Source organism: Grammomys surdaster, unplaced genomic scaffold, assembly GCF_004785775.1.
Source record: "Grammomys surdaster isolate TR1022 unplaced genomic scaffold, NIH_TR_1.0 126219, whole genome shotgun sequence".
NCBI lineage: Eukaryota > Metazoa > Chordata > Mammalia > Rodentia > Muridae > Grammomys > Grammomys surdaster.
In genome coordinates, this window is record NW_021621022.1 from 3061639 (window position 1) to 3084345 (window position 22707).

General features: G+C 49.3%; 1 protein-coding gene across 1 annotated transcript in view; it reads right to left on the bottom strand.

Annotated features, from left to right (window-relative positions):
- Positions 1–15353, bottom strand: part of CUNH8orf74 (chromosome unknown C8orf74 homolog) — a 17114-nt gene extending 1761 nt beyond the window's left edge. Inside the window, exons 1-3 of the mRNA XM_028758671.1 lie at positions 15260–15353; positions 13669–13861; positions 532–947 (exon numbers count right to left, since the gene is read on the bottom strand). Coding sequence (XP_028614504.1) covers positions 532–947; positions 13669–13861; positions 15260–15307 — 657 coding nt within the window. The 5' untranslated portion in view covers positions 15308–15353. The remainder of the gene's footprint in view (positions 1–531; positions 948–13668; positions 13862–15259) is intronic.
- Positions 15354–22707: the final 7354 nt, after the last annotated feature.

The window sequence follows — 22707 nt, forward strand, 5'->3', positions numbered from 1 at the left end:
CTCTCTCTCTCTCTCTCTCTCTCTCTCTCTCTCTCTCTCTCTCTCTCCCTCCCTCCCTCCCTCCCTCTCTCTCTCTGCCATTTGCTCACACATCTTCCCAGAGCTGTCTAAATCCTGGGTCTCCATGAAGATGTTTCTGACTACAGACAAAGGGCACTTAGATATCCCCCATCAGCTCAGAGAGCCATGTTACCTTGATGACACACTCAGTGGTATCTGTTGCCAGTCAACAATGGGAAAAACTCAGAAAAACTCAGCAGGCCTCAACCAACTATGAACTCTACCCCGCCGTAGCTTGATGGCATTGGGCAAATGATGTTCTCTAACCCTATTATGTCATCACACACAAAAAAAAGAGGGGCAAGAGTTTCTAATCTACAGGGATGTTGTGCAATGATGTCCATGCAAAGTCTGTGGGAAATGCTAGATCCCTATGTGGCCTTCTGTCTTCACTACCAGTGCAGACAGTGAAGAAGGCCTGTGAGTGAGTCCAGCCTGCTGTGTCTCAGAGATCCTGGGGCAGAGCCTCACCTCCCTCCTCAGAGTTGAACGGGGCTGCAGCTGCCCTGGAGCCTCCTCAACCCCAAAGGCCTTCTGCAGCATCTGTGCCTGCTCCATGCGCAGTGTCTCCTTCAGCACCAACATATTCTTGCGCTTCTCCACCTCAGCTGTGCTCAGCTCAGCCACCTGCTGCTCATGCCTCCACACGTCCCTGTCTGTGCCGTCTGTCAGTGGAAGGGGCTGGGGTGGTGCACACATTTGCACGTGAGCGACAGTCAAGTTGACCTCCTGATCCTGGCTCAGGACATACTGGTAGAGTCTATAGTGTCGGATGAAAGTGTTATGGAAATAGTCACAGAGGGCCAGCAGGTGGGTGACATTAAACTGCTTCTGATAATCTCGGAGCTTCTTCCCCAGTATTGTCACAGCCTCTGTGATGGAGCAGCCTGTGGGTACAGAGCAATAGAGTACAGAGTGTAAATCGGGCTGTGAACCCAGGTCCGACCGCAGAGCCTACATCCTGACTGATTCTCCAGCACCACTCACTAGCTCCCATGGGCTCTGGAGTACGGCTCATTTCCCATTTATTTCTTCTGTGGTAACTTGTATTTATTGCATCTTCCCTATAGAACTATTTCATCCTTTTGTCTTTTGGCTTCTTGCTCTTACTTGCTTCAACTGTACTTTGCACTGTTTCAACATCCAGTTCCTCAGGAAGGAGAAGGCAGAGTAACAAGGGGTCTCTGCTGTTTGTGGGGAAGGTGGTGACTGAAGATGTACCCAGGTAATCGTGATAACAGGGACTTGGGGACAGAGCTGGACAAATAGGGTTCACCTCACCCAGAGCCAGCTCTGAGAATAGCACCAACAGTGAAGCTCCTCAGAGAAGGAACAGTTCCCCCCCATCCCTTCCTATGCCTGAGCCCTCTAGGTGCCTCTGTACAATGGTTGGAGGCAGACCTCTGTCCAGGCTGCCAGGACTTGACACAGGAATCGGTTCGTGAAGGGTCATGGCAGACTGCTGTGCATGTCTTGGGCAGAGCAAGCAAGATATGGCTTGAGAACATGACCCCCATACAACCAGGAGAGCCAGTTCTCACAGACACCACAGCTAAACACAGTGAGCTTGGTCGTGTGTCTCCTTGCCCTCCTCTGTATGAGGCCAACGCAGGGCCACACATGCTTAGAATGCTCTTTACTGGCTGTGGAAATCAAGTGTTGGATGCAGGAGCCTGGCTTTTACCTGAAGTCGGGGTGACTCAGCATACCTCTTCCTTATCTCTTCCTCTTACCCCTTATTCCTCTGGCTTTAGAGGAGTCTTCACTCTGCCCTTTCCCATCTCCTATAGAGGGGTGACTTGGCTCTGCCCATAAAGTGATGTTGAAAGTCAGCCATCTTAGTTCTCCACCTACTCTGGGCTCCTGGAAAGGCTGTGCTGCTCCATGTGGGAATACTGACTGTTATCTCATCACGCTGAGGACCTGGGGAGAAGGTGGTGTTGTCTTGAGAACAGCAGGTAGGCAGGGACCTGTTTTGCTGAGAGCCTCCTTAGGGGCTCTGTGGAGATTACCTGGTGTATTTTTACTATGTGGCTGTGACCAAGCCCGACAGATTCAACTTAAGGGACGAAGGGCTTCTAGTATTTTGGCTCATCTTTAGAGGTATTTCAGTCTGTCACAGTGGGAAGTCAGGGCATGTAGGCTCTAAATGTGACAGTGTATGTGTGAAGTGGAGGTTAGTCAAGTGAGAGTGGACCAGAAAGCAGACGGAGCACAGTGCTGGGACGGGCATTGGATGGCACCTTCAAAGGGTCATGCTCAGTACTGCAGCCAGTTAGGCCCACCTCCTAGAGTCCACGCGACTCACTGGGAAGTGAACATTCCAAACACGACTCTTCGGGGGACATTTCAGATTTAGACTGTTAACACCCAGGCTCCACAGATGAGTGGGAAAGAGAAGTGGTTACAGGCTGGAGCCTGGCATAGGCAAACCTCTTTATTCAGAGTAGAACAGGCTCAATGTTAAAATCTGTGCTTCTGTCTCAGGGGAAGGCCCTGGTCTAGAGGCGCAAGACACTCACTCTGACCCTTCCTAGCTGGAGCACTGGTACCTTTCATCCGAATGTAAAGTTGTGGATTGTATATATTTACTTCAAAGGTGTATTAGAGCTTCCTTGAGCTGACATACATTTGGCTCTCCTAGAGCTACAGGGCAGAGAGCCACAGATGCTACAGAGGCAGAGGAGCTAGCTATGCTAGTCATTTGAGAAGACTGCCTCCATCTTCCCTCCTTCCCTGGCTCCTTCTTCCCTCTTCTTTCATTGCTTCCTATATCCTTCCTTTCTTCCCCAATTCCCCCACCTCCTGCTTCTCTCCTGTTTTCCTCCTTCCCTGTCTTTCCCCTTCCTGTCTTCAGCTTCCTTCTGAGCTCCCTCCACCATTATTCCATGGTCAGTCTGTCAACTGTTGCCAAGTCTATAAACAGCCACTGCCTGTTCCATAAGGAGGTACTGTGCTGAGTGCTGGTATTGCTGTGATAAAAAGTCATACCTCTACCCATGAAGACTGGGAGGTAGAGGCCATAGCTATGGTCTCCAACAAGGAAAGGATTGGGCCAGAGGAGCACTCAGAAGACTGCAATCTGAGAAGAAGGGGTTGGTCAGCGGCTTTGCTCTGGCTAAAAGAGGCAGATCTAGGGAAGGAGGTCAGTCCAGTGTGGAGAGAAAGAGCTGAGCAAACAACAGCATGGCTCAGGTTAGGGGCAAGATGGGCCCAGAACAGTAGAGTCAGATTGACTGCAGCAAGTGTTGGTGGCAAAGTAGGTCGCTAGGGACCTATGGGCCACGCTCAATAGCTATGGCTTAGATTTCAGGAGTAGACACTTGGGATCATCTGAGCAGCAGGTTGGAGGTGAGCAGAAATGAGTTCTTAGAGGTGGGAGTGGGACGACTGTGAGCAGGAGCAGCAGTCCATGATGGAGAGGGGAACTGAAGCACGGGGATTGACTTGGAGCAGGTGCCGGTCTGGTTCACCAACCGGAGGCTCTTGGCAGCTGCCACCTGGGGAACAGTGATGGCACCAATGCCTAGTGTCCCTTGCTACCCTATTCTTGTCAGGGCTGAGTATCTGAGTATAGAAGATTCCTCTACTGCAAAGACAGCCCATGGACAACAGCAGCATCCCCTGGGAACACAGTGAGGAAAGCACCTGTGCTCTGAGGAGTAGCTGTCTCCAAACCTGGGTACTGGCCTGGCTCCAGAATCTGGCCCAGCTCCCTCTTGCTGTGCCTCCTTTTGCTGCTACTTGACCGAGCAACTCTGATGTGTCTGTCACCTGCATCCACTGGATTTATTGTGGTTGTAACCTAATCCCTGACAGAGGCAACTGGAAGGTTTATTTGGGCTCACAGGTTTAATCCCTCATAGTAGGGAAAGCGTGGTGAAATGGGACAGTCAGTGGTGTGGGAGTCTATGGCAGAGGCTATCGCATGTGGTGGTGCTCAGGGAGCAAGATGAGAATGGAACCAGAGGCAGGCATCCCCTTCAAAGGCCCTCTCCTAGTGACTACGTCTACCCAATCTACCCCTAAAGGCCCCCAGCCTCCAAAATAGGGCCAGAGCTGGGGACTGAGTACTCAAAACATAAGCCTGTGGAAGATATTGCGTATTCAAACCCTAGCATCATCCAAATTCCCTGGCCTCTCCCCATCTTGCTATTCTCTTGTGTTCCCCTGACACATACACTTTTCTTTCCTTTTTCTTTTTAACAGTCTTATATACTGGGGCTACATAAAGCTATTTTCATACAAGTGTGTAATGCACTTTGAGTATCTCCCACGCTGTTACCTTTCCCCTTTCCACCCCTCCCTCTCCATCAGTCCCTGTGGTTTTCCCTAGTGAGTATTGCTTTCACTTTAGTGCTGTCCATGCATATATGACATCAACTCCATAACAAATATGTGGACAGTGAAGCAGGAAAGACAAAGGACCCAGGTAGAAATGCATGCAGCTAGGGCAAGAGAGTCTAAAAGAATACACTGGAGAACAGACTGCTTCTTCAGCAAACAGTGCTAACAAATCTAGATATCCACATGCAGAACGAAACTAGATTCATATCGCTTGCATATTAGTTTATTAAAACTCCATATGAGTCAAGGGGACACACCTTCAATGGAATAAAAAAAAATCTGAGCTCTAACTATGTTCTGAAGCTGAGCTCTGCCAACAGCCCTGATCCTTAGCACTGATTTTTTTTTCTGGGTTTCTTGAGCTTCACGGACATCCTAGTAAGTGGAAAAGAAGGACTAGGCCCAGTGGGAGCCCCTGACTACGACTCTCAGCTCTGCACTGTAGAATTCCTGGGACCTTTCTAGAATGCAGATAGTTCCCTACAAACACAGCCCTGTCTCATCCGTGTCAGGACTGTGAGGACTGGTTCCGAGGGCAGGGCTGCTTTTAGAATTTCTTCTTTGCATCTGGGATCAAAGCCAGATCATCTCAGCGTCTGGATAAAAGGTGACCAAGAGGAACACAGAGGCTCTCCTCTCTGTAATCACTTCCAGGTCATTACCCTCTTGATGCTGGGGCCTTTTCTATATGGGCGTGAGTGTGGGGCTGCTCAGATTTGTAGGCATATATATTGACAGGTTTATCTCTTCTTTTGGAGAGGGTGGAAGTGGTTGAAAAATGATGGCACATGGATGCTGCAAATTGCCAAGAGCTGAGGATGCAAGCATAAACATCTGCAACGCACTCAAGGCCCAGAATGAGAAAGGCAAGGAGTCTGGAAGGGGGTGGTCAGAGGATATGAGTGCTGAAGAACAGGAGAGGGCTAGCATTCCTCAATCTGAAGGAACCCATAGAATCCTTAAGTTCCTGCCAGTTAAGTGCTACAGTGCAGCCCTGGGGCCCTGGGATAGTGAAGCAAGAAGAGGTTGAGTGGGCTTCAGACTGAGAATAACAGCCAAGTAGTGGGACCACCCCACAAATGATCCCAGGTGAGTGCCAGGAAGTCATTAAAGCTGGCCTGCAGGTCTGGGTGAAGCACTGTATGTGAACCTTCATGAGGTGAGCCTTCAGAACTTCTCGAGGATCCTCACAAGGAACTTGCCAGAAGGTACTCTGTTCTGCCTGAAGCCTGGCCTGACCCAGCAGTGCACAGCATGGGGGCTCTGACACTCTATGTGGGTGGCCATGTCTAGTGCTTTCCCCAAGGCCATCCTGTCCTCTGCAGCCCCAGCAGCCACACACAGAATTCAGTCTTGCATCATGACATCTCTTAGGCCCAGCCATGTCCGAATCTTCCCAAGATTGTCATGCAGTTTTCGTGAAAGGTAAAGAAACACTAGCGCAGCCTTTGCCTGAGTCAATAGGAAGAATCCATGGTTGACTCTGAACTCCACCAGAGACACTGTCTGGGCTCACTAGACCTTGTCCCTTGCTGCTGTAAGGTGCACAGCCGGCTCCTTGTGTCCCAGTGACTCAGCATGGAGGGATTAAGTTGCAGAAGTCTCTGATACAGGCAGGCAGAGCTGGGCCTGCACACTGCTCTTCAATAACAGGGAGTGGCCTTCATTTGCATTGGCCACTGGGAACTTCCTGAAGTCTGTCCCCAAACCCCTGGAGGCCCACACCTGTGAGGAGGAGCAGAGTGGAGGAGGAGAGGAATGATGGGAGAAGAGTGTGGGGGAGGATCTGCTGATGGCAACACAAGACGCTTGCTCCAGCATTGAGCATAAAGGACCTGGAAGGGGAGCACTGATGTTTCCATAGCAGCACAGGAGAGGAGCCTTGCCTGAGGGTGGGGAGGACATAGGACTGGTGAAGAGGGGTTGATCTTTCTGGATGGGTACCGGATGACTTAGGTGTCTCGACAAGATAGTCTGGTTGCCTTGTTTTGGATCCAAGGCAAAATTGTCAAGCCAGGACACAACCTGACAACTTGACTTTCCCAGTACCTGAGCAGCAGAGGCTGGCTTGAGAAAAGGAAGGCAGAGGGAAGTTCAGGCCTGTCACCTCTATCCAGCTCCATTCTGTGTTTTGCAGCATCCAGAAACCCATGCAGTGACCTCCAAGGCAGTATTATCCTCAGGGTTGGAGGGTACCGTAGCATCACACCACATCTACCTGTGTCACTTGGGTCCCCAAGTCCCTCTCAGCTCAGGGAGGCTAACATTGACCCATGGGGCACATTGAGGTTCGGAAAGAAGCTGAGAGATTCACTGAAGGACACAGCTGAGGATTGACGGAGTCAGAATTCAACTCAAGCCATTTGTCTCTAAGTGGCTTCAAGCTCTCTTTGTAGACGCTTAGAGGTGGATGCAAGAAAGAAGATTGTTCTGCAGTGGATGCTACCTCAGAGATGCATGGTCTGAGCCAAAGACCTGGAAAATAAACTGATCCAAGGAAACTGAGCAGTTTCAATATGAAGTGAGCTCGGTCTAGTCATCCAAAGGTGGAGCAAACACAATGGTTTTCAAATCTCCTTGGAGTAGATCATCTCCCTGGACTAAAGGATCTTGTTCTATAGATAAGTAAACTGAGGTCCAGAAAAAGAATGGCACCCTTCCCAGCCCAGGGATTAGGGCCCAGCATTGGACTCTGTTTCAACTTCTAACTTGGGGAAGGGACATGTTTCTTCTACTTCTTGCCCCTGAATCCTGGGGCTTCTTGTGGTTAGAAAGGTCTCTGAATGAAGCTGGCCACAATCCCCGAGGAGAGGAAGGGATAGGTCAGGGCAGGAGACACCATTCCACTGTTGTCCTGGGAGCGTGCTCTCTGCCTGCTCTGCTGACCAATGGCTGAGGATACATGTCATTTTTAGATGGCACCTGTGAGATTTCTCTACCTTTGCCTGGCCCCATTTTCATGTATGTCAACTGTCTATCCTTAGGTCAGATGCTGGCTCCCTTCTCTTTGGGGCAAGTAGGCCCCTGAGAAATGTTCCCTTCCAGCAGAGGTCAGAGGTACTGCAGGGACAGGAGCATAGGTAGTTTGGTTCTACTTCAGGATCCCTCTCAGGCTGCCAGGCTGAACTTCCCCTCTGCTCTGGCCTTCAGATTGAGGACCAACTGCCTTTCTCTCATATCCACCCTGTGGTTAACAGTCACGGTGACTCCCCCACACTGAGCTCAGGATGACTTTGACACTGGGAGCTGAGCTTAGAGTCTGGCTCCTCCACAGAGCAGCTCAGTGAGCCCATGAAAGCCCAGGCTGAGGAGTCACAACGATGCAGCTCACACCTGGTCGAAGCGTGTCCTCACTTGCACAGGTGATTCTCTGTTAGAAATCAGTGCTTTTATCTGGAAAATGGAGCCAATAAAAATCTTGCCTTGTCAGATCCAAAGAGAGTGACTGTCACGGGCTTCCCATAGTGATAAGCAATATGCTTGTGTGTGTTCATCGTCTTCTTCCTCCAGAGGCCTCTCTAGCACCTCCCTGAGGGTAATCGTGAATGTGTCTCTCTAGAGGTCTGATACTAGGTTAGGCCCTGAGTCCTGGATACAGAGTGACAGCCATCCGGTGGCTCAGTGGGAGATGGGACACGGGTGCCAGAGAGATGATTCTAGAGGGTGCTGTTGGATGAGTGGGGAATAGATTGGGTGACCTCCTGGATCCCTTTCTACCCTAAGAAGTGGTGGGGATTTCCATGGAGATGACAGTACCCCTGAGCCATAATAGGCTGAGATGGGTTCTGGGAGCCATGCTCTGCAGTGTGCCACAGCTTAGGAAGGAAGCCCCAACTCTGCAATCTAACCATCTTAACTGTCACCCCTGTCTGAAATGAAAACAAGCAAACAATTCTCTTGTGTCAAGAACCCAGTCTGTCAATCAGCTACTTTATATACCAGATCTCCCCTGGATGCTGGGCCTTCGGCTGACTGAGGAAGGACAGGGATAAGGCAGAGGATCACAGTCAAGAGCTGGAGGACTAGCCTGCAGGATCTGCACTTCTGTCCGTAAGTGACATGCATAGCTTGCAAACACAGCTTGCTCTTTCAGTCTGGCCCGAGACACGGACCCCACTGAACCGCTCCTGCTAGTGGCTGGTATTAGTCCCCAGGCTCCTGCAGGTGACCCAGTTAGGAGCACACCCCCAGGCATCTTACCTGGCCTTTATGCCAGTTTCCCATCCTACTAGAGGGAAAGGGTCTCTCTCAGGCTACCTGTCTACCTCTCAAGCCTGCAATACACTGTATGTGCTCAAGGTCCTTGACCGAAATGCACAGTCAAAAGGTAGGGTGTGGATTCTGAGTCAGACACAGACCTAGATTCAAATCTTGAACCCATTTACCCCAGGCGCATTCTTAGGAGAGTTAATTCACCTCTCTGGGTCTCATCAACTCACCTTTAAAATACTGCTTTTCCTACCGGACTGTAGGGAAGAAGGTTGACGTCACAAGTAACACTAAACTTTTCCTAGCCACCCTTGGCAGGACAGATAGTCTGGCTAGGGAAGAAGAACATCTCTGCAGCAATCCTGCCGGCAGAGTTAGCAGTGACCCCACTTTGCACAGTGGTTGAGCATCTCACTCTCCCGCCCCCACCCCCTGAACTGTTTTTTTTTTTTTTCTTTTAATACGGACTCTTGTGGTAGAGTCACGATGGCTTCCACCTCAAAACCTCCTGTTTCAACCTGCCAAGTTCTGGGATTTATAGAAATATGTCATAATATAGACATATCACCTCACCTGGCTTCCTTCTTCAAATTTATACACTGAACACCTAACTTCCACCCCAAAGAGCTTGAACTGTTTATTTATTTTGTTTTATTTTATTTTATTTTATTTTATTTTATTTTATTTTATTTTATTTTATTTTATTTTATGGGATAAGGCTTTTAAAGTAGTTGGGGTTAAATGATGTCATGTAGTCTGAACAAGGCCTTATATGAGAAGGAGTGGACAGAAGGGGAACATGGGAGGACATGGGAGGTGACGGCAGCTAGAGGCCAGTGCGAATAGTCTTAGGAACAGGACAACCAATACCTCCTCTTGGTCTTGTAGCCTCCAGAACAGTAAGGAATCAGATGTTGCTGACTTTTATGGTCTATGGCCATTTCAAGAGTGGCCTGAGGTATCCTATTCACGCAAGGGAATGTCTGAAGTGAGAGTTGCCAGTTTGTCCCAAGAAACCTTTCACATCTCCACCAAAGGCCTCGGTGGAAACCTTGGCAAAGAAACTCTACCTAATGTCTCCATCCTGGCCTGGTCTGAGGCCCCAGCTCAGTCTGTCCCAGGCAGCAGGAAATGACATTTGTTCTCTGCTTTGCTGGCCTGGGGTCAGCTGTAGGTGAGAATACAGAATTCGTGCATGGCCATGAGCAGCCTGGGTGGAAGAGCCATGTTGGGTTGCCTGATGAGTCATCGCTTACTCCAGATCTGGGTTGCTGGGGACAGGCAGGTGGCTGCCTTCCCATCCTCTGGTGGCCTGGTGACATTTCCTGAAGAATCAGGAGTGGCATGGGTGGAACTAGAGATGCCAGGACCATGATACACACTCTACTCTGCATCTCTCTACCGGTTCTCTCGTCTGCCTCCCCCCTAGCCCCAGGATTTTGTGGCCAGGAAAGAGAACAGGGGTGTCTTCCTACTTCATGTGTCCATATTGTCATAGTGACAAAATGTGGAAGCAGGTAATTGCCTGGAGAGAGTTCTCCAGGCAAGCAGAGGGCAGGGGCTACAGAGTAAAAAAACATAGGTGGCCCAGGCTACCCCAGATCACTTCATCTCTCCTTCTTGCCCTTGGCTTCCTGAACAGCTCCATATCTGTAGGTCCCTCTTCTCCCGAGCTTCCTATGCCCTTTCCTGCCATTCTCCCACCACCAGGATGGGCCCGACTGGAAGAACTCTGCCACTTGACCCCCATGGTTGATGATCTCACCCTGGATCCAGGAGGCAGCTGGATGTGAGTCGTCCGGCCTTCCCGGAGGCTGACCCAAGAAGGTGCCAAGTACAGACCTCTTTCTTCTGGCCTGGAATTGAGGCCAGAAGATCCTGGGAGCCCTTTGCCAGGATGGAATCAGCTTATGCTTTTGAATAAAGGGCCGCCCTTTCCCTCCCAGTGCTGGGCTCGATCGGGCAAGGAGATAAGCTGAGTTGGCAGCCATCCTGGCAGGGCTCTGAATCACTGTTGTGCAAACACAGCCCCTCCTTAAACGCTGCCTGCCAGTGCCCTCATCTGTCGTGCAACCATCCTTAGCCTAGGCTACCCACAACAAAGCACCCCAGGGAAGCCACCTGCCAAGAAGAGCGGTAGCCAGTGTGGATGTCAGCCGGAACAGAAACTCTGATGGTGCCAGCCTGTGGCCCCCACTGCCTGCATCCTATGCCAACACCTGTCATAGATGTGATGTACCTAGGGAGGGGCTGGGGCGGGATGCAGGATAGAGACTCGGGTGCCCTCATCAGGACAGTGCACGCTTTCTTCACGAATGCAGGTAAGTGTTGGTGCTTGTGTGCATGTTTGCCAGGGTAGGTCATGGCCCATGACAGCTGGATTAGAAGGCACTTGGAGATTTCCTGGGCTTCCTTTGTGCTGACCCATAACCTGAACCCATCTGCAGATGAAGGGAAGCAACGCCTTGTCTGGCTCCTTATCCTTTAGCTTTTCACTTAGTCCAGTGCATTTAACAGAACATCCCGCAGAGTGACTGGCCAGGGGTGTGCATAGGTGGAGTTAAACACACCCTCTGTCTGCATTGCTGTTTTCTCTGCTTGTGAGAACTCAGGAGCTCCTAATAAACGAAGGCCAGGTTTGCTTGAAGAAGCCAGCATAATAACTGACTGCTTCAAAAATAATTATGTGGGACAGGAAAAAAAAAGACATTCATGCAAGGGCACTACTGCTGTCTGATTACTGGCTCTATCTGACCCAAGCTTGCTGGGGGGGTAGGATAGATTTCCATGCCCTGGAAACAATACCAGACCATGATGCTAGAGGGGGGAATAATAGAACAGACCATGTTTGTCTGGTTTATCTCAAACCATAGAAAAAGTTTAAAAGGTTAGCATCTGTAGGGAAAAAAGAAGCTACTCACTTTGACAAAAGACTTCAAAGTGTAATCAGTGACTGTTCAAGTCAGCCAGCTTCAAGACTTTTAATATACCAAATGCTGTTTCTGACTTGCATTTTTCCGCCTGTTCATTCTTTTAAGTTTTCTCCCATTACTTTAAGTTGTTGATGTGGTTGTTTTTCTGTTATTCATGACGCTGTCTAGCTCAGCTTTGCTTCATTTCCAATAAAGGGTGAGTGGCATAGAGACTTCTGATCAGCTTCCTGTGTTTCATGGATTTGACCCCTGGAGTGTGAGCGTCACAAGAGACACTGTGCATGGAGTGGAAATGCAGTCACCTCCTTACTACACAGAGAGATGTCTTTATTGCAATCTGCATTTGTGAAAGAGAAAGTGTCTCAGGATTTTAGCTCTTTTAAAAGCCAAGTGGACAGTGGTGAGCTGGGGTGTGTGTGTGTGTGTGTGTGTGTGTGTGTGTGTACATGCATGTATGGAGGTCAGAGATCAATGCTGGATGTCTTTCTTAGTTGTTTATTTTTTTGAGACAAGGTCTCTCATTGAACTGGATCTTATCATTTTGCTAGCAAGTCTCTGGGATCTACCTGACTCCAAACCTCTGCCCCTCCACCCCATTCTGGGGTTGTAGATGGATACCGCCCAGCCCTGCCTTTATGCGGTTGCTGAGGACCCCAGCTCAGGTCCTCACACTGGGGCAGCAATCTAGCAATTGAACCGGTTCTCCAACCCTACTTTTAAGAATTTTTAATCTTTTGCAGTTTCATCATTTGGGATCACAACCCAACAGTGAACCTGGGTGTCTGGTTCAGATGTGACCAGAAGGGAGAGAAAAGGGAGACACCAAGATCAGGACTAGTGTTGAGGTGAAACAGTTCTTTATCACTCCAGCAGATTGGTGGAGGCAGAAGTCAGCAAATCATATAGAATCATACAGAAGACCCAGAGTTCTGAATAGGTGGCTGGCCCAGGAACGAGTGAGGTTGTCCAGGTGAACAGACCCGAGCAGTGCGGGTGATGGCAACACTTGACTTCTATGCTTGTGAGAGTCTTCTGGCTTACAGGCAAGCTGCAAGCATGGCTTCTGGAATACTTTCCACTTGTGACCCTTTTGCACCCTCACCAAATTTATTTTGAAACTGAGTCTCTATTTGCAGCCCTGGCTGGTCTGGGACTCACTATGTACACTGTGTAGACCATGCTGGCCATGTGCTCACAGAGACCCGGTCTATCTCTGCCTCCCAAGTGCTGAGGTTAAGGTGTTTGCTACCATTCTCAGCTTCATGCCCTCCAAACTTAACACAACTCCAGCTATGTAGCTAAAGAAAATAGGTATGCAAATCAACCATTTGTCCATTATGAGTATTATATTTTAGACATTTTTCAGTAGTTTCATTTTTACAATTGATTAGATATTATATTGAATTTGCATATTAATGAGAAGATCTACTTGTTTATTTGAATATAAAAAAGAAATTTTGGATGAATATTTGATACTGTGGAATAGAGAATATTTTCAGCATTTTTCGGATTCAATTAATATTTTGATTTTACAGTGCTGCAAATACTTGCTTCAAATAAATACATAATCCAAAATGACAGAAGTGTATCCAGGGCCCTTTCAGAAATTGGTAGAAAATGTGCCCTAATCTCAAGCCAAAATCATGGAATGATATTCTAATGAAATTTAAGTCAGCAACTCAAATAGCGTTTCAAAAAACAAACCTTCTAATACAATCCAAAGATGCCCTGGTGTGACGCACCCTGAGGAATGACAGTGGGAAATATACTCTTTGATTTTAGTAATTGAGCCATTATATTTCTTTAATGGTCCTGCAGTGACCAGCTCACTCCTGAAGTGACAGCCTCTGGAGGAGCACAACCATTGTGGGGCCAACCTGCTGCCCCAGGACACAAGGGAGAAGTCCTTGAAAGGTTCCAGGGATGGGCCGATGCACTTGGTTTATATAAGCAAAGGAAAGCTAATGCTCTGAGCATCTGTGGAGTGCTACAGGACATGCATGCATAGAGTCCAGGGATGGGGAGCAGAGCCCAGGACTGTGCTGTTTCTGAGCACAGCACCTCTGAAGAGGTCTCTGGCTACTGAGAGCTCCCATGTCCCCTCAGTGACACTGTTTACCTTTGGTTTCCTTGAGCAGCTCTTCTGTGAACTTGACCACCTGGACCACCTCGACCCATGGGAAGCCTTTGCCCACAGCAAAGATGACACTGTCGTAGAGGGTGTCCAGCAGTATGCTCCGGCGGGCATCCCTCAGCTCGTCAAACTCCTCCCAGTTCAGGAGCCTCCGCAGGTGCTGTCGCCCTTGGGGTTTCTGCAGGGTGAAGGACACAATGTCATCACTGGACATGACACTGATACGGGGTCACACATACATCCTGAGAATAACCAGGCATGTCGGAACACCAAGGAAGGATCTGGCGTTGTTTTCTAGACAGCCGTGCCTCCCCTTTTCTGGGGACTTGTTTTTTTGAGTGTGCTCCGTATGTGTTGGTACACACATGTGGATGTGCTACCAAGTAGGGGAGTGTGAGGGAAGCCTCAGGTGTCAGTCATCACTCATAGTCCACTTTGGGTTTGGGATGGGTCTGTCACTAGCATGGAACTTGCCACGCTCGCTGCCTCTTACCTCCCTCGCTTTGGGATTATAAAGCTTCGGCACCACCCATGGGTGCCGATGAAATACACTCTGGGGATCAGACTCAGTCAGGTCCTTGCGCTTGTGTGGCAAGCACCTGACTAATTTGCTCTCCCTCCAACACTGTTTATTCTTTTTACTAACATTCCTTTCTTTAAGAGTTCTAATGCTTGCCAGTGCACCCCAGGTTTGTGCACCTCTCTAAGCCTCAGGTTTTGAATTATGGTCCCCTCTTCTGTTCCCTAAACCATATTAATTTCTCTCTGAGACTACTTTCAACCGGCCAGCATGGTGCCTTCATGCCAGATTGTAAATGACTGATGAAGAGGTTTTTAATTAGGTGATGTTTAACTTGGTGGAAGCTCAGGCACTCTTGTGGGCTGAGAGAAGTCTGATAGGTTAAACTTTCCCCTCACTGTTCTGTCTGAGATAAGTCTGATAGGTTAAACTTTCCCCTCACTGTTCTGTAGGCTTTCTAGAAGGGTTGTATAGGAGAAGCAGGAGCCAATTCAATGATAAAAAAAATGGGGAGCTGTAGAGACCTGCCATATGCAGAAGACCCGCTCCCCAGGGTAAGGAGGTTCTAAGTGGAGGAATCAAGGAGCAATGACAGGCCCCATGACAGTGAACCTAGAGCCCTGTCCTTGGCCCCCAGTAGTTTCTCTTTTCCACATTCCTCTGAGCCATGCAGCCTCTCTCTGCAGCCCCCCTCAAGAGTCCTTTGCCCCTCCTCACGTGTGAGGCACAGATCCAGAGGGCTGCTGGGGTCCAAAGGCGGCAGACGGCAGGCACTGTCTCCTCCTCCCTCCCCTATTCCAGGTGGGCTGGTCCACAGCCTAGATTTTTCTGTGGCTCCAAAACAACCTATGACTCTAGAATTCCAGCCTCAAGCATCCATTGCACCAGATTCAGGAGCAGTGACTCTGGAATTTCAGCCTCAAGCATCCATTGTGCCCTCAGAGGTGATTGCTGGTATGTTAGAGGTGCCACTCAAGAAGACGGCATCCACCAGCCTCACTGGCACACCTCCTCCTCCCCACTGGGGCAAAGGTCTCTAAGAACTCAGATCTTCACCTGAAACTGGAAGACTTCCTTCACTCCCTGGGGTGTTAGGAGTGCCATGGCCCTGACTCCTCCCAGTTGCTAGGAGACCTCACTGGGACTTACTGGGTTCCTGGAACCCTGACAAAGAAGGCTGGCTTTGTTATGTCATGGGGTCCCTGGGCTCCTAGTTCCTTTCATCCTGGTCCTTCAGAAGTCCCTTGCTAGAGTTTATCCTTATGCATCTGTTCAGGGATGGCCCCTTTCCCCTTATTGTCAGCTTCAGCTGCCAACCTGCTCATGTGCATGAATGTGCGTGTACACACACACACACACACACACACACACACTCCTTCATTCTATACATCCTGATAATTGCATCCTCTGCCTTCCTGTCCTTCTATAGGTCAGACTTGATCTCCATACCAACCTTCACATACTTACCTCATCCCTTCAGGATTTAACCCAACCTGCCCCCATTCCCACCCAGTGGCTTCCATAATTGTGTGCTTTCAATATCTTGACTTTGGTTTGAGGACTCAGAAAGCAGCTAGGCAAGAGTGCCCCAAGTGCTGTACCCAAGCACTACACACTAGAAGTGAGGAGTCAGGCTTTCTCCGGACCTCCCCTATCCTGGTAGCACCTGGGAACCTAAGGAACAGCTATGGCTCTTCCCTCTCTCACTGCCCATGTCCAGAGCTCAAGTAGGAGGGCCTGGAAACACTGCCTGGGGATGAAGTTCTCTCATGTGCTGGTTGGTTCTCTGTCAACTTGACACAAGCTAAGGGTCACCTGGGACCCTTAACTGAGAAAATGTTTCCATCAGATTGGCCAATAGGCAAGTCTGTGGGGGCAGTTTCCTGATCAGTGGTTGATGTGGGAGGCCCCAGCCCACTATAGGTGGTGCCATTCAAATCGTTCTGGAATTTATAAGAAAAGGAAAGCTGAGGAGCTGGGCAGTGAGCACGATGTCTCCACTGTCTCTGGTTTAGTTCCTGCCTCCAGGTTCCAGCTTTGACTTCCTGCCTTGACTTTTCTCAGTGATGGACTGTGACCTATAAGCCAAATAAACCTGTTCTTCCCCAAGTTGGTTTGTCAGTATTTTATCACAGCAAGAGAAAGCTCACTAAGATACTTGGTGGCGGAGAGTGGGGAAAGGGATCTTCATCTTTTCCCACTGCCTCTAAAATGCATCCTGACCCTTTTCCCTGATGACTCCTAGCCAAGGGAATTTAACAACGGCCATGTTCTACATCTTGCTGTGCTGGGGGCTGCATTTCTCACTGGAGATCTCTAAACATTTATGTTGAGCATGCCCCTGAGACACCACGCAAATATAATGCATGCTATCAGTTATGTAGATTTGGCTGGGCCACGCTATGCAGGCATTTAATCAAACTCCAAGCAAGGTGCTGCTAAGTGGCACATAGTAGGTCTTTGACATCTGCAGCCAGCTCACTGTGAACAGGGGAAGGCCAGGAAAGGGTTTTAGGAACAAGATACAAATCCAGAGCATATTCTTGGCCTTTTCTTTCTCCTTCTTCCTAATCTGAGCACAGATACATGGTGGGGCTTCAGCCAGGCTGGAGATGATTAGAACCAGGCTGGCTTAGTAGGAGAGGTTTGCAAAAAACATTTCCCCCTTCCTTTGCTGTCTTCCCAACAGGAGTCTAGCACCAGGAATCATGCTGTGAGTAGAAGACTGAGAATCTGACCCTGGGTTCCCTAAGGACATCAAGGCCATTCCATCTCTACTGGCTGCCTGACAAGACTGTCCTAGATGAGAGACAAAGAGGGAATACCTCACATGTCTGGTTTCAGGTGTTGGTGTTTGGGTTTAGAGTTCCCAGCAACTCCAGTCAACCCTCAGTGCTGCAGGCTTGCCTTTCTGAGGCTCTAGTTGGGTCAAAAGAGGTCATTGGGAGGTGGGCCAAACAAAGAGGAGGGGCTCTTGTTCACAGAAAGCAAAGTGATTTGCCAAAACCAGGAAGTGGAGTCTCAGAAGCTTCAGTATGTCTCTCCTGTCGCCCACGTGAGCTGCAAGGACCATTTCCTGTAAGGACCCTAAGAGAGTGACAGTCTGCCAATCATCTGGGGAGAGTGTTATAGAACTAGAGGAGGCTTGGAAGTCTGCTTCTTGACACAAAAGCCGTGACACCAAGGGAAGAGGGTGGTGCTGATGTGAGTCTATCCCACCTGCACACATCCTCTCCACATCAATTCAATCTGCCAGAACCTGAAGCTTATGGAGCAGGTGGGAGCCTAGCTGGTCCCAGGAAAGGACAAAGAGCATCATCCCAGGTGACTGTGTCAATCTGGTCTTGTAGCTTGGGGTTGGGGAGGGGGCAAGCAGCCCAGAGAGGCATCTCTGGAATAGTCACCCTCAATACTTCCTTTCTTCATTCACTTGCTCACTCAAAAATGCCCACTAGGCATGTAAGAAATGTTTGGCCACGTTAGAAATGAGTAGTGATTCCTGCAGTGTAGCCACATTCATTTGGGGAAGCATAACTCCTGACAAGTGTTGGGAATTGGGTGGAGATGATGCAGGCACTGGAGAACATAGCCTCTGTGTGCCTGCTCATTCATGCTGTGCACCTAGCTCTGTCCCTTGCCCCCTCCTTCCTGTGTCGAAGTCCTTAGCACTTCAGAATGCAAGTATGCTTGCACATAGGGTTTTAAAGATACAATGGAGATCAATGAAAGCTTTAGGATGGACCCTCATCCAATGAGGATACTTTGATCTTGAACTTCCAGTCTCAGGAAATGGAAGTATGTGTCCCTATTGGAAGGGGACAACAGACATAGAAAGACCATGTGAATTCATAGATATCTGAAAGCCAACAAGGGATGCCCTAGAAAGAACTAGTCTTGTGGACACTTGACTTTGGACGCCCAATCTCCAGAACTGAGGACAGGTCTGCTCTTTGAGTCCTTTGGTGTATAGCATGCTGTTACAGCAGCCTGAGCAGACATTCAGCGTATGGTTGTAGGCTTTCTGTAGGATGGTTGGGATGAGGTATGTGTGCATCAAGGGGCTGGAGCCAGAATTTGGAGCCAAGCAGTTGCTGTGCCTCCTGTAGAGAAGACAACATTCACCCACAACTTGAAAAGAAGAGAGTGTGGGAAGGGAACTGGAAGGAAGAGTCAGGAAACAGGAGGGTCCGCCGTTGCAAAATCTAAGTATTATATGTGGCTTCTGCTGAGTCTTCATCATTGAGTGTTCATTGAGTCTTATGGAACCATCAAAGAAGACTGGTTTAATCTAGGGTGAATCTGAATTTCCTGATTCTGTGTCCCTCCTTGTCCTCCATCTCTGATTTATTTAGGTTCATGGTTTCACAGATGTTATCCAATGGTCACTCAGCTCTGTAGATTCTGGGCAAGCACTGAAGCAGAGTATCATGGTGGTAAACACAGGATTTAACAAAGCTGCTCACCTTACAGGAGCCAGAGAAGGGCAGTGGGGTGAGGGGATGCTAGGACAGACTACCATGGACATGCTACCCATTGGCCTACTTCCTCCCCTTGGCCCTACCTCCTAAACTGTCAATCCTCTATATTTATATACATTATTTGTCATGTGCTTCAGAGCCTCTGTTTGCTGGCTTACTTGATGTCTTAGTTTGGGTTTCATTGCTGTGAAGAGACACCATGACTATTGCAACTCTTATAAAGGCAAACATTTAATTGGAGATGGCTTACAGTTTCAGAGGTTTAGTCCACTATCATCACGGTGGGAATCATGGCAGGATGCACACAGACTTGGTGCTGGAGGAGCCAAGAGTTCTACATCTTCATCCGAAGGCAGGCAGAAGGAGATTGTCTTCTGCAGGCAGCCAGGAGGAGGTTTTCTTCTGAACTGGGTGGAGTTAAAGAGTAGGTCCTCAAAGTCTACCCCTACAGTGGCTCACTTCCTCCAAGGCCACACCTATTCTAACAAGGCCACACCTCCTAATGGTGTCACTTCCTATAGGCCAAACATATTCAAACCACCATACCTGGCTTCAGTGGTTTTGTTTTTTTCTCTGTGTACAGTGGCTTTGTGACTGTCCCTGTGGCTCTGTAGGTTCTGGTCAGAACCATGTCTCACAACCAGGACTCATAATGTGCTCTGTTCAGTGGAGATGCTGGAGTTATCCCTGACCCTATCACCAGCCATGCAGCTGGTCCCTCCCTGTTCTACTTAGGAAGCTAATGACATTACATAAACCCAATCCCCAGTGAGCATTCCTCTGGCGTCTGTGTGCTTATGCACATCCTTAGTGAACTAGCATTCATAGATACCAGTGGCCTGGCACACTTTGCAAAAGCTCAGTAGATAGACATGAAACAAGCAGATGCAGACTGAGTATCCTTACTGCTGCCCATGTTCTGGAAGAATCAGGGCTAAAACCTATGAGATCTGACAATCTTTGTTGTAACTTAGCAAAATGCCTCAGGTAACCCAGCCAGCACGTTATGAGTGACCCCTTCCCTGTGCCCCACATCCATGCCCATCTGATCACAGGGATGACATGATGTGCCTGTCACCCAGGAGACCCTCCTCGATTTCAGTGCTAAAATGTCCTGGCTGGAGTGAATGCCTGGCAGCTCAGCTTTGTTTCTCAAAGGCAACATCACCAGGAATTCTCACAGATGGCTCTTTCTCTCCACTGAGCAGAGTATTGAGGTTCAGGTCACAGTTCTCCCTCCTCCTCCTGAATACCTTGGGCCTAAACTGGGACATTTTTGCAAAACAGAGATTATTTCGTCTTCAGAGAGGGTAGATCTGATTATTCCAGGCTTCTATCATTCCCCACGGGTGTAGTCAACAGACAACCAATATGGCTGACTCAGTCTGAAGTGAGCAATGGGAGCCCTCAGTGGGAAGCCAGATGCCAGCTGATGGAGGGAGGAGCAAGTGAGAGCTCGCTCAATACCTGAGAAAAGCAATCAAGAAAGGAAGGATTGATCTGAGCTCATCGTTTGAGTATAATGACTGTCATAGCAGGGAAGGCTTAAGGGAAAGGAGCTTGAAGCAGCCCAGAGCCCCAGCCCGTGGGATAGTGCCACCCACATTTAGGGTGGGATTTCCCACCTTAATAAACTCTATCCAGAAACTCTCTCACGATCATGCCCAGAGGTTGTTTCCATGATGATTCTACACTCCTGTAAGTAAACAACGTCTCCCACCGTATGGTCCCGTATACCGCCTCCTGTTTCTCTGCCAGCTCACCTTGGGCTGCTGGCCCACCCCTTTCTTTCCACTTAGTGCTCCAGCTTGTGCATCACCAGGGCTGAGGCCACTGCAAGGGCTGAAGTCAAATGGGGACCCCTGGTGCTTGAAGGCTCCCCATGAACACACAGCAACACTCTGCTGTCCTCACAAACATCCTCTCAGGCAGAGGGCCAGAAGCCATTTGTGTAACTGCATAAAGCTAATTATTCTCTCTGCAGATGGTGATCCCCTCTAATCCTCTTGGGCTCCTCTTAATCCAGCTCTACTGGAAGCTGCTGAGGTGGTGAGTCTCCATGCGAGAGAGTCAGTGGCTGCACAGAGAGTTTTGCAAGCCACAGTAGAGCATCCGGAGACATGTCCAGAGGGTCCAGCAAAAGGCCCACCGCAGCTAGTGGTCAGCATCCACCTCAGTCTGACCTTGATTAGCTGTTCCCTGGGCTCAGAGAGCCGAGCCATGCCCACGTGCTCCCTGGAGGACGGTGAGTGGGTGGCTATCTGAGAGGTGAGCCACTGAGGGGGTGGTGGGTAGGAAGACTGACTCTGGGAAGTTCTAGAAAATGGGGAGGCTTTTCTGCTGCAGATGCCGATGGAGACACAGGGCTCCACTGCCTCCCTGCTGCCTGCTGAGCTGGGAGCAGATCATGTTGAAACATGGTGCTGTTACAGCAGCTGAGTTTCAGGTTCCTGCCAGTTGATTTATGGGTGTCAGTGCTGTAGCCTGTCCGGTCCTCCCACCTGGACCTGCAGGGGGAATGATGCAGTCTCTGGAGCCAGCAAGAGGAAAATTCCTTCCCAGAACACTAGGGTCTCACAGTAGAAGGAGAGGTGTCAGCTGGCCTGCAGAAGTGAGGATGTCCAGGTGGGGCTGGTACCCAGAAATGGGTCCAGTTTGCTTCTCAGAAGATCTAGACCTCAAGCAGAACCTGTGTGAATAGAGAGTGTCAAAACAGGGCCTGGGAGAGCTGGAGCTGGGGCTCAGTAGTAGAGGGCTTGCCTAGCATACACAATGCCCTAGGCTGGCAAAAAAGAAAGGGAAAAAAAGGGCTTAGAGGAAACTGGATATGGCTTTATGGAATCTTCTAGACTAGCCTCAGGGTTTGAATCTTTTGTTGATTCCTACGAGAAGTAACCAAGATGCAGAGAGATTAGGTTCTAGAAGGACCATGGGGTCCAACTGAGGATTCTTCACAGTCAAGGGCTCCTAGAGAGGGTGGGGATAGTGCCACTCCCCTGGGCCAGGTTCAGTGATGGAGAAGCCAAAGGTGGGGCAATAGATTCTGTGAAGGTCACAAGGCCAGCGATTGAGGTTTCATGCTGAGTCTAGGTTCCTCAGACCAGCTCCAGCATGGTCATCACTGTTCCTGAACCTGAGCTTCGACTTTCTCATGGGGGCCACACCCTGCATTCCTCTCACCGAGCACTAAAAGCTCCCTCCATTAAGGGGAAGTCCCCACCCTCCACACTGCTACATGGTGATGAGAGAGAGGCAAGAGGCCTAAGCCACTGCCTCATCATGATACAACGATGGCCAAACCCTTGAGGAAGATTGCAGCTCATCCCTCAGGAAGGTGTATGCTCAGAAAAGCATGCAGACAGAAAGTGGGAACTCCAACCCCACTTTCCGAAGGAGTGTGATTGGATCCGTGTTTACCCTCTTAGAGATAGAGACTTCTAAAAATCCTCTTATCAATCAGAATGACCTCGGACAGGCCTGCTAGCTTTCATAGCTTTCATAACCCAGGAGACAGGAGCTATCTGTCATTCTCACTACCTCTGTGTACCGGGATGTGTGTGTGTGTGTGTGTGTGTGTAAGAAAGAAAGAGAGAGAGAGAGAAACACACACACACACACAGAGAGAGAGAGAGAGAGAGAGAGAGAGAGAGAGAGAGAGAGAGAGAGATGGAGGGAGAGAGAATGGTTTACATGTGGGTGTGCATCCAGGCAATCATGTAGGCATGGGTACGACATGTTTGTGCATGTGTGTATATGTTTAAGAGGAAAAGTTGATATGGCAGGAGACCCGTAGTCTATCAGTCACATGTGGGACCCTGCTTTGGCTGGCCCGGGAGTGCTCTGTTCTCTGGGCTTTGGTCTACATGGTAGAGAATGAGGGGTAGCCTGAAGGAGGCCACTGTACCTTCCATTCCCATGGCCCAGTCCTCAGAACCTTTCCCTGAAGAACCCACTTTTCAATCCTTTAATCATCATGGCTGTTTTCCTCTGAACTCCCTCCAGGAGACTTGTGTCACTCCATAAGTA